The sequence below is a fragment of the Poeciliopsis prolifica genome, unplaced genomic scaffold (assembly GCF_027474105.1).
Source record: "Poeciliopsis prolifica strain line A6 unplaced genomic scaffold, Auburn_PproV2 SCAFFOLD015, whole genome shotgun sequence".
In the NCBI taxonomy this organism is placed as follows: Eukaryota; Metazoa; Chordata; class Actinopteri; order Cyprinodontiformes; family Poeciliidae; genus Poeciliopsis; species Poeciliopsis prolifica.
In genome coordinates, this window is record NW_026562390.1 from 9451593 (window position 1) to 9467663 (window position 16071).

Below are 16071 nucleotides of genomic sequence, written 5' to 3' on the forward strand. Positions count from 1 at the left end.
TTTAAGGCCAAGTTGAACATGGATGAAATGTACAAATTCTTCATGCATAATGTCCCAAAATCAACCAAGAATCGGTTCTGATTCATATATTCAATTACACGTTTACAAAAAAAAAGCAATGAAGAGATCTTGTATATTCATCAAAAGTAACATGTATTTACTATGAAATTACATTTGAAAAGACTAAAGGTCATATTTATGAATAACTACACTTCGCTAATAGTTATTCATTATTATTTTTTCTAATAATTTATGTAATTAAAAAAAAACACACAACTAAGCAACAATTTTAGAACTAATTATACTTACTACTGTAATCAGAATACTCTTAGGAATAAGGAATACACATTAAGATGTTTGGAGTTAACAAGGGCTCACAGCCTAACTTGGATGTTGATATTTATCTCTTTATTTTAATTTGTAAATAGAAATAATAAATGATACAAAGTGACAACTTCGTATTATCTACCTCTCTTTTCAGAAGTGCCACTTTTTGTTGGTAACATAAGATCCTAATAAAATATATTGAAGCTTGTGGTTGTCAAATGAGAAAATGTGAATTTAAATGGGTAAAAATACTTTTGCTGAACATCACTGAAAGGGATCGAGAACAAACGTGTCTGTTTAGCAGAGGAGATGATTAAGGTCTGACATGGATTATTAAGACACAGAGCTGCACAGAAAACAACAACTGTTGAAATACCAAAAAAGATTACTAAAACAGAAATCCACACACTAACCATTAGGATTACACACAAGGCTTATATCTCCTCCAACAGACCCATCTTAATCTGATGGCGCGATAACGGTGCTCAGCTAGCAACCACAGCCATGTGAACTAATCAGGTATGATAGTATTTTATCTGGATTCTCTTAAATCTGGGAGGTTAATCTGCTTAAACTGAACCTTGAGTGTTCTCCCTGCCACCAGAGGAGCAGCTCCGTGAGTTATCCTCTTCCCTCCAGCTAACCCGTTTCCACACACACGTGTAAGACGCTCCACTGATGCTTGTGGACCATTGTGGAGGATGTTTACACTCTTGTTAGCTCTCGTGAGCAGCATGTGTACACATCCTATTGAAACTGCTTCCAGAGTGCCCCCACGATTGTTGAATTTATTCCAACACAAACAGAGCACCAACATGTAGACTCATTGTCAGGCTTAGTGCAGGTGAATCTAAATGCTGCTGCGTGTACACATTCTGCAGTATGCAGAACAAATCAGAAGCAACATAGAGGCAAAAGCATTAAGTTTGATGTTTTATTCAAGGGCTCCCAGTGGCTTTGAGGAGGACTGTTACCACAATGTTTATGCTACAACAAAATGTATATGGTTTCACAAAAATAGGGAATCAAGCCAATGGATAAAAGATGTGCAATTACAGGTTCAAGTACAAAATTCATAAAATTCAACTTCCATAGGTTTTTATTTCATATACAATGCCTTCCTGTCCCTCCTAAAGAAAAACATGTCCACAGCATGATGCTGAGAAAACTATGTTTCCCTATCTGGCTGTGTATAAAGACACTCATTGTTTTTGGTTGGTTTTTAGCCACACATAGCGTTACATAAACAGCCCAGTGAGACAAACTGGTGGTGGAAAGCCCAGTAAAATGTTATGCTCAGCTGCCATTGTGAATGATAGCCTGAACAGTATTTTGTCAGATGTTGAAAACTTGGGATAAGACATTAAACTAATTTAATAAGACTAATTTAAATTTCTCCACAACTCTCTCCTTGACCTTTATCATGTATTCATCTGTCTTCATGATGCGCTTTATTCACTTTTGCTCTCTGACAAATTGTTGTGGCTCTCACAGAACATTTGTGTTAATACTAGGACAGTTATGCATTTATTTGACCTGCTAGTGGACTTTTCAAGGTGATCTTAATCAGTTATCATCTTGATAAGTGCACAAGAGCAAATGCAAGTGGCATTTATTTGATTTTTTTCAAAAGATACACATCTTCCACTACATTAAGACACAACTTTAACTTAGTCTATCACAATGTTTTTATTTGTATTAAATAAAATTACTTCTTTCATAATTAATTGTTGGTATAGTTAGTCTCAGAGCATCCTAATCAAAAATAATTTTAAAAAATGAAAATAATCTGGTCATGTCTCTGTAACTCATCATCATTCTCTATTCTGCTCTACATGTTTTTTTTTCAATTTCTTTTTTATCTTTAACATCTTTAACATGAAAGAGTGAATGTAAAAGCACCAAATTTAAGAAAATCATGCACTCATGAAAGACTTTTGTTGAATTAATAAAGACAATGATTAAACAACACAAACTAATACCTCTGCAGGAAAGATTGCACTATGTCAAATCAATCACTGAGCATTGTACAAACCTTTTGCACAATGAAAGCAATCATCAAATTCCCTGGGGATTGTTAAAAGTGGTGTAGCTTTTCATCTCTATTTTTACAGTCACACATTATATCCAGTCAGTCACCACCTTCCAGTTCATTCACTCAGCAGCTACTTACTCATCCAGTCGGGCTGTCAGTGCATCTAGCAATCTGTGACTTGAAGGAGCATTTTTCTTGTCTGTCACTTCTCTTATTTAACCTGTCTACAACTGTTCTAACCCTTAATTACACTGTGACTTAAAGCTTACATGTTTTTACCAAATGGCAAATTGTCCTCGCTTTTTCCTAATCACATCTGTCATGTCATGATTAGCGTTTATTTAAGTCTCAAAAGTGCATATCATCACTGAAATTCTTGTTTTAGACAACATATTAATGTAACATACACAGTGAGATGCAGAATTTTAGACTTTTAAAAGACCTTTATCTCTTTTCCTTTTGTATGGGGAAATGCTTTTTCTAAGTTTCTGAATACACCAGAGTGTGCAGAGCAAAAAATACTGAGATGAGCAAAATTAGGTCAGATATTATTTTTTTTTTTTGCTGGCACCAGTACTTTTCAAGTGAGTTCTTACAAGCTCTGTCTAGCTTCTTTTCCCTCCCGCCGATCTAAATTTATCATGGCATTTGATTTGTGCAAACACATAAGAGCAAACAAGCAGCACCGACATCAATAAAGTTATTCCACAAGTCTAAATGAAGATGCTGTCTCTGTACCTGCGGTGTGGTAACACTGAAAAAAAAAAAAAAGAAGAAATGCTCCTTTGACAGAAAGCACACTAGATTTTTTAAAATAAATATAAAAATCTTGGTGGCTGTTTAACATTTTTTAGTTAATTTTGTCCTTTTATAATTGAAGAAAATTGTAAAACCTCAGTTCTGTCAGGTCAGCAAAAAATTTCTGAGATTAATAAAGCAAAAACAAAAGGCAGCTGCCATGTTTTTCATAGCAGAGAAAAGGTCTGTTACTCTGAACTACAAATATTATTTATGCATGAGTTTATGGCCATTAGTGAAATGAAAGCTGCAATATAAAAAACACTGAGCGTTACACTTGGCATGCAAAGAATTGACTGAACTAATGAGGGAGACAGACTCTAATACATCCATTCAGCCGTCTATAGCAATGATTAATTTACGACCCCCCACCTTCTCTGATCCCCACCGCACCAGCACCCGCGCCTCCCTGCTCCCCCTGCTCTCCCCCTCTCTGAAGCCTCGTCTCCTCACTCTGCATCCCTGTAACACTCTCCCCCTACACGTACGTTCTTCCCTCGGCGTCTGATGCAATGTGTTACCAACCCAGAGAGCTTTCCTCCCAGTCAGACACAAAGAGAGAATGAGAGTTGGGTTGAGAGGAAGGAGTAAAAGGGGGAGCGGAGGGCGGTTGTGGTTGGGGAAATCATCTCCTGGATCTAACGCAACCCGCTGTGCCCAATGGACACAAACAAGATAAACACCTGATAAGCCCTGACAAAGACAGCTTTGCCAAGGCACTGAAACTGGCACAGGTGTGGAAGTATGGCAAGAATGCTTGCATAAATACGCCCCCTAATGGGGAGAAAAGGCACAGTGTAGCAGTAGGAAAAAAAAGAGACAAAAGAGGTAATGAGATAAGAAGTCATTGTCAGTGAGAAATGTTCCCTCGTGGGCTGAAAATATTGCTGGTCGGGGATCTGAAGGTGTTTTCACACTCTCAACTTTGGGGCAACTTTATAACAATAGGAGCAAGAGGCGGTGTGGGAATATGAGTGGAGATAACAGGTGGATATCAGCACTTCTTTTGTGCCACTGTGTGGTATAAAAACGGTGTTGTAATAAAAATTCATACTCTTCACCTCTACAGCACACACACATGATTCAGATTTGTTTTGGTGGGAGCTCTCAGGAACATTTCAGTCTTTCTCTCTCTGTCTCTCTTCCCATCTTTGCCTTCAGGATGTTCAATAATTCACAAAAAAAAGAGCAAGTCTGAATCGTCTCAGCAGGAGGCATGCAGCACATTCCGGCGGAGCTTTCGAAATGAAGAGGAATTAACAAGATGTACAGAAGTCTCACTGCCACACACACAAACACACAGAAAGGCCTGTGAAACTTCCAGAAGAGTCTCGGCACTCATGTTTATATATGCACATACTCATGGAGGTGTCTTCTTTCTTAATTCTTTCCACTCCTGTTACTCTATTGAAACTAATATTTTTCTTGACTTTATTTCATTGTATTCCGAAGTTGAGTTATTTCTGATTATCTCAGTCGCAAAATCCCTTGTGCAAAAAATCAGGATATTGGCTGCTTGTTATTTCTAACTGCATTTTCTAATCTTCTTTAAAATAAATGAAAAGCTTTATAGTCACAAGATGACAAAGAAATAAAATCTGCATGGTTTAGCTAACTTAAAACATCCATGATTAATGAATATTGTCTTGGCTATGTTGAGTAATAGGCAAAGGACATTGCAACTGCAGGTGACAGAAACTTTATTCAAACAAAAAGGCTCACAAATGTTATTTTAAATGTGGTTAGTAATCATAGAAAAATACACTTTCACTAAGGATAGAAAAATAATATTGGTATTGAATAGCCAGTACAATAAATATCCAGTAGAGCATTAATATTCCCTGGGATTAGGGACCACAAAATTCTTAGCTGCCTATTTTAATCGCTCAAATGCCAAAGTAACTTAATATGCATCAACATGAACAGCAAAAACTCTTAGTGCTACCGCAGCTGTTAACATCTACAGTCTTCCTTATCGCCATTCAAAACAGCAGTAAGATAAATGAATAACATTCCTTAATTGGCTGCTTTGCAAATGTCAACCAATAGTGATGACTAGCATGGTGCCTTGGTATTTCATTTTCTTTAAATTATTTTAAACATGCCCTGCAAATGGGAATTTTCCATAAATACTTTGGAGTTACATTGAAAAATCTGTGAATACTGAACTGCGAAGTGGTCGGATTTCACTGATCTTACATTTAACCCTCGCAACAGATTCCACGTTGCCATTATTATTATATTTTATTGTTAAACTGAGGGTCAAATTGAGAACTTGTAGAAACTCAAAGGGTGTGATCTAAAAATATTCCAAATAAGACGTGCTAAATTATGTGAGCAAAAGAAAAAAAATCCATGTATAGTGAATGGACATTTTGAAAGCAATCTACAAGAATTGCACGTGCAATCAATTGCCCTCTTTCAATTTGAATTTTGCACGCGCTACTGCAAGTCACGAAGTGGGGCTGACTTATTTAAGTCAGGGATGTGGCAGCAAGAAAACACCTAAATCATGCAGGACATAGGAACTTAAGAGGCAGGGCTGGGAACCACTGATCTAAAAAAAAAAAAACCCTTAGATACATGCAAACTGTATGAAATCCTTTAATTAACATTAGATGTAGTTGATTTTACACAATCAGATAAAGGTCTTTTTTGGTATACGATGGTAATTATTATCTACTTTTCCATGATAAGAGCATGTTACTTAAATTGGATCCCCTTTAGACTGAATTCATTATTGAGCCCTTGATGGGCTACCTGCTACAAGTAATAAAACTGTATTGAAAGCCTGAAAGGTAGCAGTTAAAATGTTAATAAAGCTCCAATAAACAATTTCTGAAGTGATTATTCAGCTAGGCTTCTGTCCTGATGTCCCTCATTTGATTCTTTGTGAATGTGATCAGACTAAGTGGAACATTATGGAAGAAGACAAGGCCACTTTCCAACTCAATTAGTCATACCTTTCTGAAAGAAAAAATATAACCTTCATTGATTTTGCTGTTTGATTAAACTACATAAAAGTCTTATATGCTCTGTGTTGAGGAGTGTTTACAACATAATTAACCGCAAAGGTTCATCCACAGCTCAGTCTATTAGAGCAGGGTGGGAGCATGGAAACCTTGTTCTGTCTGCAGCAGCTTCCTCCAGCTGCTTCTGGGGTATCCCCAACTGCTCTGAGCCAACTGGGAGATATAATCTCTCCAGCAGGAGCTGCGTCAGGACTGGGACTCCCTCTCCACCGCTAAGGTATGCAATAGCAACCGCATCAAAGCAGGAGATGAATATAAACTCCTCCATCTTCATACATCTGAGAGGCTAGAAGGGCAAATGTACCAGCCATTACAGGCCATTATTATTGCATGAAGTCGATCAATTAAAAACGTAGATCAAGGTTTAAGTGTTGACCTAAATCCTCTTAAGTAGATAAATTCATGGCTCCTGCAGCGTATTCCCTGGTTTTATGATGGGCTTGAGATTCATCCCGTTTTATACATATATATGCATTCAGTGGGCCTTTCTACCTATTGAAACTTCAGCAGTCAATACAATATATCTTCAAGTATCTGCCTTTCTTTGCTTCAGTCTGAAGCAGATTTCACCCAGACAGTGCCTTCGTAAACAGAGATGTCACCATCACATCAGCTCTGCACACCAAATTCCCCAGATATAAACTGAACAAGTGACAAACACTCTCTCTCGACGTGTCAGGCAGTGTGCCTAAATCAGGGACTTCCACCTGCTCTCGGCTGCTGAACCTCACCAAGCTATGGCACGTCACGGCAGAGTGCAATCGTGTCAGCAACTTTCTGCAGACTTCCCTGTGCATCACTTACTTTGCACCATGCATTGATATCAAAGATAATATAAAATACAGTAATTCTTTATAGAAGAGTGTGGCTTTGCTGCCTCTGGTCAGTGGTCATTCTTGCATGAACCACCTCTTTCTTTCTGTTATTCCTAACATGGCCAAAAACAAACCGAAACAAAATAAAACTTTGATTTGTGTAACATCCAACCAATAACTAAGCTATGTGTTGTGATTTTTACTGAACGCTGCTAAGAAAATCTTGAAAATGCTGTTTTTTTATGCTTCTACAAAGTTCTAAAAAACCTCAAGTTTTGTTTCAGACAACAGCTGTTAAATAACACAAGTTATGTATTACCACTGCAAACATGTATAAGTTGAAATGATCAAATTTAGTTAAAACTTATTTAAAAAAGGACATAGCCTTTTGATTTAAATGTTTTTACTCAGATACCAACTTCATTATCATCATGTTTCTTCCGGTACTTAAGCTGTGAACAACACGGCAGGCGTAAAATCCCAATAACAGGATATGCAAATAAGGAATGAAAACGTCATTGATGTGCAATTGACAACTATTTTCTCAATTGTGGTACTTCTCTTGTGGTCTGTCGCCGTGGGCAGACAGCCATATTACACAAATAAAAACCTGCCACAGCCTCTAAGCAATATATTAGTTTTTAAAATGACACCACTTTGATGGCAAAGTGGTTTCCCAGCAGTTAGCAAACACAACATGTTTCAATGCAATTGAAACAGTGCTATGTCAGAGATGTGAGGAATGTTGCATCCTCATTGCCCGGAAAAGTGGGCAGAGCGAGCTGTGAAAGGGATCTATAATGCCTGAACCAACAAGTTGAACTGTCATCACACCCACCCCTCGTTTTACTCTGTTTCAGTCACTCTGTCTGTCTCCCACGCTGACAACACTGTTATACAGCATGACATGTGCACACACACCCCCACGCACACACACACACACACACACACACGCGTACACACACACACACACGCACGCACACGTCTCTTCACTCAGGGAAAGAGAGAGAGAGAGAGTGCTAACCTCTGGACACCATTCACATGCTCTGTTTCTCTTTTACAGACTCACACCATCGGCCTGCTGCTGGAACATCAAGGCTTATCAAATACTGCATCACATGAAAGTCAGTCACGCTGCCTCACAGAATGACATTACCGCACCTTTTCTTTCTTAGAGCATCGCATGTACTAATGCCAACACATAAACCATCTCAATAAAAAGAGTGTATGCAGTTTCTTACCTGCTGCCCAAAGACTTTTCTTCTAGTTCGTGTGGCTTAAAGAACCATTTTCCAATCCTCACGAAGCCCTTATCGTTCAAACATCTGGAGCATTGAGCAAAAGAAAGACGTCAAAATTAGAACATTTTTCTGACATCTATTCATCAGTGAAATAAGATCTAAATGATAGCAAACAATTCAAACACAATTATATATTAATTTCACAAGGTAAAAATTTTGATTCCAAGTAGAAATAATTTTTAGAAAACATTGTTTGAGCACTTTGACTATAACTGAATAACAAAACACTTACCATATTTTTTCATGATACTCAAGCAATAACTGAGTATTTGAAAATGAGTACACTCATCCATACAGACATAAAGCTGCTGTAATCCAGCAGTAAACTCACTGTTATTGTTTGTAGGCATCACAAAATCATAGCAAATGATGACAACTTTGAAATAATGGTTTGTTCTTTTTCACCTCTAGCAAGTGTAAGTTCCTTTCAGGTACCATTTAAACAACCCAACGTAAAATTTTATATCCTAATGAGCACCTATGGCATTTTTCATTTTATTCATCCATTTTGCCACAGTCAATGGAGGCATGCACAGTAGGGGGTGGGTCTTAATTTGGAATATCATCTACTGTTCAAATGAAGAGAGTTCATCACGTCTCTGTTCAAACTTTATTTTTATAAAGTTATTTTTGCTGTTGCTGATCCAAAAAAAATAATAATAATTGGAAACGTACATATATAAGCTGCACCGGGCTATGAGTCGCTGGTATCTCCACCGCTCTATAAGCTGCTATAAAATATATATATTTAGATATATATAAAATATATGTAAAATATACAGATATATATTTTAGGTATATCTATCCTAAAATGACATGGAAGAGTAAACCGGTGAGACGCAGAACAATGAGAAAATAACTGCTAAATTAAGAGGTCTTTTTCTTCAGCGAGCAAATTCCAGTGTTATTTTGGGTAATTTTACTGATACCATTTATTTGTCATTTATTATTATCATTACTGATGTATTACTTTTATTTCTATGCACTCTGAAAATCCACAGTGGAACCAGCTATCACATAGCGCTTTCATGTGCTGATCTCTGAGCAGATTAAAGCGGTGGGATACTTTATATCCACTAATAAATGATAATAAACTCAAAAGCCTGCTGCAGCGGCTCATAAATCTTTCCCCATAAATCTGGTGGAAGACGTTTCCCTTTATTGACTCAACAAAACGTCTGTGTCTCATTAGTTGATTTCCTTCAGACACTGAGCACCTTCTTGTTATGAAACATATCACCGAGCGCCTGAGCCGAGCTGTCCTAAACAACACATCTGACTCATAATGTGAAAAAACATATTTATAACATTTAGCTTCACTTCTAATTTAATTAGTTTTCTTAATTATATTAATTACAACAGCACTGAAATCCAGCAATATCTGTAAATCACGTATATTTATACGACAACATGGGATACTCATTAGATGCGTTTGTGGAGATCTTTGCAGTTATACAACAGCAAAGCAAAAGTGATCCCTCTAGTGTTGAAACAGTAAGCTATAAAAGGAGTCAGCTCCAAGGTAATAGGAAGGTTAATTCTGCCTTTCCCCTGTGATGATCACTGAGGCTTAACTTAATAGAGAGCAAATATGTGCTGCTTCATTTAACAGATGGCTCCGACTCAGAAAGGAGAGCTTTGGGTGCTTGAGCAAGTGATTCAGCGCACAGATTATAATTTCATTAAGATAAAACTTATGACAGAAAAGGTTGCATATATGTTTAACTTTCAGCTGTTGAAATATGCAGTAAATAACTAATGGCATATCAATTTAGAACCACATAATATTATATTGTGGGTCTGATGAAAAATATTTAAGTGCAGAATGCTATAAAATACTTTCTTGGTGTTATGCCTGGCAGGAGCAATTCCTCTTTTTTGTTTGCTTCATTTAAAGGTGTAGTCTTTGTAAATCCCTTTCTACAACATTGGATTTATCTCATTGTTTCACTCAGTGATCTGCAAATACCTATCCGTTTATTGTTTTGAATCTGCCAAATTAAACAACTGAAAAACTACTGGACATGAAATTCAGGGGAATTTTAATCTTTTTTTTTTTTTTAACTTGAAAATCAACTCTGGTTTGAAACCCACAAAGCAAATCCAGTCAACCACAGAATGGAAATGAACCAAAGGATGGAAGTGATTCATGATTTACAAACATATATATATATATATATATATGTCTAAAAATATAGTTTGAAATCCCACCAATAACTATCTACGTACTTGTGTGACCACGGCAACAAGTTATATCCTCTCGTTCTTCTCGATCTTTTTCTGTCGTGCTGCTTTTGTCTCAAGTATGCAGAGCAACATGCTGATTAGCTTTCTGCCTTGCCCATTGCTCGTCTGGCGGAGCTTCTCGTGACAGCTCCTCAAACATGCAGCTGTTGTCTACGTGACATTTTTCAAGTGGCTTGGTCCTCTTTTCAGTACAAGGTGAAAAGCCAAACTTAGTAAAGGTGTAACATTTCTTTGCTTTTTGCTGTTCAATCTAAAAAGTGTCCCAGACTGTCCTTGCATTACAAAGTCTTAAATAGCTCTACATTTTCCATATCTGACCTTAGCTTTAACTTAGTTATTTTATTCAATAACTCCTTTTGGCTTTAATAAAGACCAAACGCCAAAAAAAGCTTTTGGCTTTTTTTTTTTAAATATATGTTAATTCAGTGTAGTTGTTTTGGCTGAGGAATTTAAATGTCATCAGTATCAAAGCTACAATTGATCTTTGTTAAGACAATAAAGATCAAAAGGTCCCTCTTACCTTATCCCCTGCCAATTGTAGAGTATGTGATGACGTTTTCTATTCTCAGATTTCAAAAGTTTCCCCAAAATTTGTTGTCAGTTACAGTTATGGTGGACTTTTTTTTTTTTTTTTTTTTACTAAAACGGTTTTTAGTTGGATAAAATTAACTTTCTGTAGCAAAAAGTTGGTGACCTGTGTCTCATCATCCACTGTCCTCGCTCCTCTACGTAGCCCACAACGTTTTGGCCGAGATCCTGTGTTGCTTGCACTGTTATATTCCTGCCAACACTTGATAGTAGGATATTTAGTAGCGAGGTAATTGCACGACTGGACTTTTTGCACCGGTGGCGTCCTATGTTAGTGCCACATTGGGAATTGGCAAGTTCCTGAGAGCAAACCCATTCTTTCACAAATGTTTGTAGAAGCAAACTGCATGCCAAGGCGCTGGATTTTATGTACATGTGGTTTGAACCTCTGAATTCAATGATTTGGATCGGTGAGTGAATATTTTTGGCAAAACAGAGTAAGCTGTAAAAGCAACAGACTTACATGCCAGGGCCAAAAAACACAACTCAACTAAGGTATATTTCACTAAATTAAATTTGAATTAAGTAAGTTATTAAGTTACTTCAGTTAGATTTTACTATTAATGTATGACTTAAATTTGAACAGTCATAAAACGTTCTAAAAAGTCTTCAAAAAAAAATCTCAAAAGTTTTCCTAAAACCCTTTTTTACTATGTGAACCTTGAGATCTCCCTATTATTCTGTTTGTTGATCATCGGTTTTACCTTTCCAGTAAGTTGTGTATGGCTTTGAACAGGAGGGTTCTGCACTCGTAGGACAGTCCACACTCCCAAAGCCCTTCATCAGCCACTGAAAAAGAAGGAGGAAAATAGCAATGTTATAATTTATACATCTCACACGTAATATCATTTAGAGATAGTGATATCAGAAATGATGATGAAGCACACATATTGCTTCTGTGCGTGCGTGTGTGTGTTTGTGTGAATAGGGGTTGCTTGGCTGTACAGCTGTCACACTGGCTGCTCTGACATCCCAGTCAACCCCCCCCTGCAGTTGTCAACCCTTGTTAGACAGACAGTGTGAGTGTGTCTGTTTTTGTATAGGTTGATGCACATGCCTGCGTGCTCAGGTTTCCACATTCACACGACCGTTTTAGCTGTTCTTCTTTGCAATTTTGGGAGTCTGAAGGTTTAATAACCTTAAATCAACTTTGGCAAAGCCTGCGAGACATAAGCAACGGCTACACAGATCTGTCATGTGAACAATTCTGCAGCCTCTCAGACTTCTCCCTGAATCCACCCCAGCACCAACCCCCTCCTCCCCCCTTTGCCCTCCCCCAAAAGTGGAGACACGCACACACACCCTGACAAAAACATACACAGCGGCCAGTTAGCAGTGTTTCTCTTTGTTCTTCGCCGTATACCTGCAGGGCTGCTGAAGAACTGGAAGATTGTGGGTGGGTGTTGTGTTTGCTGATAGGGTGGTGGCAAACACAAGCATCAGCAGAAGAAAAAAAAAAAAAAAAAAAAAAAAGGAATGAGCGGCAGAGAGGCAGTTCGCCTGGGGGATGGGTGGCACAAACCCCACTAGATGTTTCCTTTTTCCTCCTGCCTCTTTTTTTTTTTATCTCCTCCCTTATTTTTTTTTTCCTTTTTATGATTATGTATTCCTTTCTATTCCTCTGCTGCATTGTTAAAACCGCCCCTCTTTGTTTTTGTCTTCTTCTTCTTCTCATACCAAAGTGAATGAAATTTCCTTACTCGCCAGAATTACCCCGTAACCATGGAAACGCTGGCGGTGAGAACATGGCGCCCTGGCATTCAATTTCAACACTGGATTCCCTCCCTGCTTGCCGCCCCTCACCCTCCTCCCCTTCTCCTTCTTCCTCTGTTCTATTGCTTCCAACACCCCCTTTCCTACCCACCCCTCATTTACTCCTGCTTCAGGGCTCAGACAGGAAGCTCGCTCCAGCCAGCTCTTCCACCGCGGAGAGAGATACAGCGAGCACCACGAGCAGAATGCAAAGTCTCTGGAAAATCCAACTCATTAGTTCTCCCTGCTTCTACATCTCCCTTCTTTCTCCTTCTTTCTCTTGGAAGAAAAAAAAATATACCAAACTTTTTTTTTTTCTTCATTACCAACTCTCCCAGCTCTCTACAAGTCATCTTCGCTCCCTCTCCTTGTGGCAGCCTACGAGGCACACTCCTGACCCCCCATTAGTCTAAATCTATGTAAGTGACTCCTCACCCCTCCATCATCTTAGCACATCCTGCCAAAAAGAAACTGAACCCATATTCTTAAAGAGACTACCATAAACAGGAAAAACTTTTCACATTTGCCCCCAGAATTCCTGCAGCATTCGGCTCGTGTCACCAATCTCAATAAAGTGACAGCACCATATTTTTAGGAGCCACATTTAATGTAGATTGCCTGTTTGTCTGCTTAAATCGCAGCTGTCAGCAAGCCAGCTCACTGCGCCATATCAATGCAAGGTGTGACAAATCGCTGTAGCAAGAAATTAAGGTCAGGCATCCACAAGAGCATCTGCACACACACAAAAAAATCATTACATATAGAGAAAAATAGTGTGAAATAAAACATTTGTCTGATATTTCAAAGCAGTAATATCCCAAATGAGTGTGAAACTGACACCCCGTGAAACTGACATTTTTCCCAATAGTCAGCCAGTAACTGCCACATTTTTAGATGTTGCTTCCAGTTAATCAGAAGAGCAACGCAGTTGGCCCAGGGGACGAGCAGGCTGTAAACAGTAAATGCCCCGCTAAGTGCAGTGGCGGTTTTTATAGCGATACAATCAATCATTAATCACAGATGGAGTTACATGAAGTACAACTAAATATTCACTCACACTATCACCCTTTCCAAATGTGTGTTACTTCAAGTTCAAAGTAAACTGCTCATGACTTTGGTTTCTATTTATACTAATTAAGTGACATTGGGATTTTAATAAATAGCTTATTTTCTCATGAACTCATTTTGTTTTTAAATGTGAGAACAGCAAATTAACTCTCAATATTCAGTTTAGATCAGCATAATTCATTTCGGTACATTTAATTTACTTCGGTTTAAATTAGTTTAATAATCTACTATCTGTGTTTACCTGCTTTTTCCAATTACTGGATGTTGACAGGATTGGTGTCTCCATTTTAATTAAATTCAGACTAATTTACAATTCACTTATATTTAATTAAGTTCAAATTAATTTAGCCCAACTCATCTCAACTCAATTCAGTTCAGTTCTGTTGGATTTTATTCAAAATCAGCTCAGTTCAATTGAATTGAATTTATTTCAGTCTTTGTCAATTTTATTTCAATTCTTGTTTTATATTATTGAACTTGATTTTATTAAATTCAGTTCAATACAACCCAGATCAGTTCTGTTGTGTTTAATCAACTTCAGTTCAGGTCAATTGATTATGTTTTTCTCTTGTAGATTCAATTACACACACCTTGGTGTAGTCCAATTTCAAATCTCTGAAATAAATTTAAATTTAAATACAATCTGGTTTTCTAATATGGCAATTTTCCAGTTTGAATTCAGTGAAATTACAAATAAATTCAGAAATAAAACCAGTTTGAGGACATTTATAGTCAAGGTAATAGGAAGGTAGAACCTTCTTTCTAACAAAAAAGTCAATAAAAAAGTAGTTTAAAAAACAATAGCCAGCAGACTGCATTCAATCTTCATTTTGATTAAAGTCCCTCTCCTGAGCATACACTGAATGGCATGTAACAATGGACAGGGGAAAATGTTCCTTTAAAAAGGAAGAGGAAGTTTCTCCTTTTGATAACATCAGGTAATGAGAAATAATCATTCTGGGAATTCCCATTCGTCATTTTCAGGGAGAGCCAACAGTTATGTTAAGGCACAAAGTGACAGACAACGCTAGTGCCCACCGTGCGGTCATTCAGAGGCTGGTGGATTACAGTTCTGAGACCTCAAATCTGTTGGGACTTTGTAATTTAGTGCCATCAGTTAAAATGTTTGGAAAGGAGGAAGAGAGACAAAATTAGAAGGGATAGATCAGACTGTGGGCAACACCTGGATCACAAAAAATAAATAAATGCCACACTAATTAAATGCTGCCTAAAATGGTCAATAATTTACAAAAATAAGCTCAATGAACTTATAAATAGTTCAAACTAACGATTTAGACAATACGTGCACTGGAAAAATGGCTTACAATGACATCCATTATCTGATTACTGATTCAGATCAGGTTTTAAACTACTAATCAATAAATCTTTCAACGAATAAAAGACATTTAATAATCCTAAATGAAAGTCAGAGACCAATCGAAAATAAATTGTGCCATTTGCCACAATTGTTTTCTTTCACTGTAGCACTTTATGATTTATGAAAATGAAAGCTTACAACATTAATGTGCTTTGGTAATGATGTTTAAGCCTTTAAGTACTGCTAATTAATTGAATTGATTTCCATAAATACCACAGATTCTTTTTTTGATCCAGTTATTTGTATTCCTTTATACGTGTTATTATTGTTGTGATTGCTTTTAGAAACTTTTACAGTTTGCTTTGAATTTATTTAATTTGTGCACATTTTATTTTTTATTCTTCACAGTGCAGAAAAATAACCGCTTCCTCTGCAACTATCTAATGCAAGATCTCTTCTGTTTCCTGTTTTTAAGAGCTCTATGAAAGACAAAGCTTTATTGATTAAATATTCTTTGCCAAATGTTTAAATTTAGGTGGATAGACATATGGATATTAACCACCACATGTTTTTGATAACTCAAAAACACCAGCGAGAAGTTGTGTGGGATGAACATGCAGTAAAGTATACAAGCTAACATTTTATTAATGTGCAGTAGTCAGTACTGTCATCCAAGGTGAATTATCATGCAGATATATGAGTTGGGCCTGACTTTGCATGATATATGGGAGTGAGGTCATGCTCTCACAGATGCATGTTTCCTTCACACAACCTTCTCCCCCCTCATCTT

The 16071-nt window shown here is 37.3% G+C and overlaps 1 protein-coding gene across 2 annotated transcripts in view; it reads right to left on the reverse strand.

The window, feature by feature from the left end:
* LOC129366358 (mediator of RNA polymerase II transcription subunit 13-like) overlaps positions 1 to 16071 on the reverse strand; it is a 92984-nt gene that overhangs the window by 22877 nt on the left and 54036 nt on the right. For both annotated transcript variants that reach the window (XM_055040143.1, XM_055040141.1), the window contains exons 3-4: positions 11848 to 11932; positions 8249 to 8332 (exon numbers count right to left, since the gene is read on the reverse strand). In XM_055040143.1, the coding sequence (XP_054896118.1) occupies positions 8249 to 8332; positions 11848 to 11932 (169 nt within the window). The remainder of the gene's footprint in view (positions 1 to 8248; positions 8333 to 11847; positions 11933 to 16071) is intronic.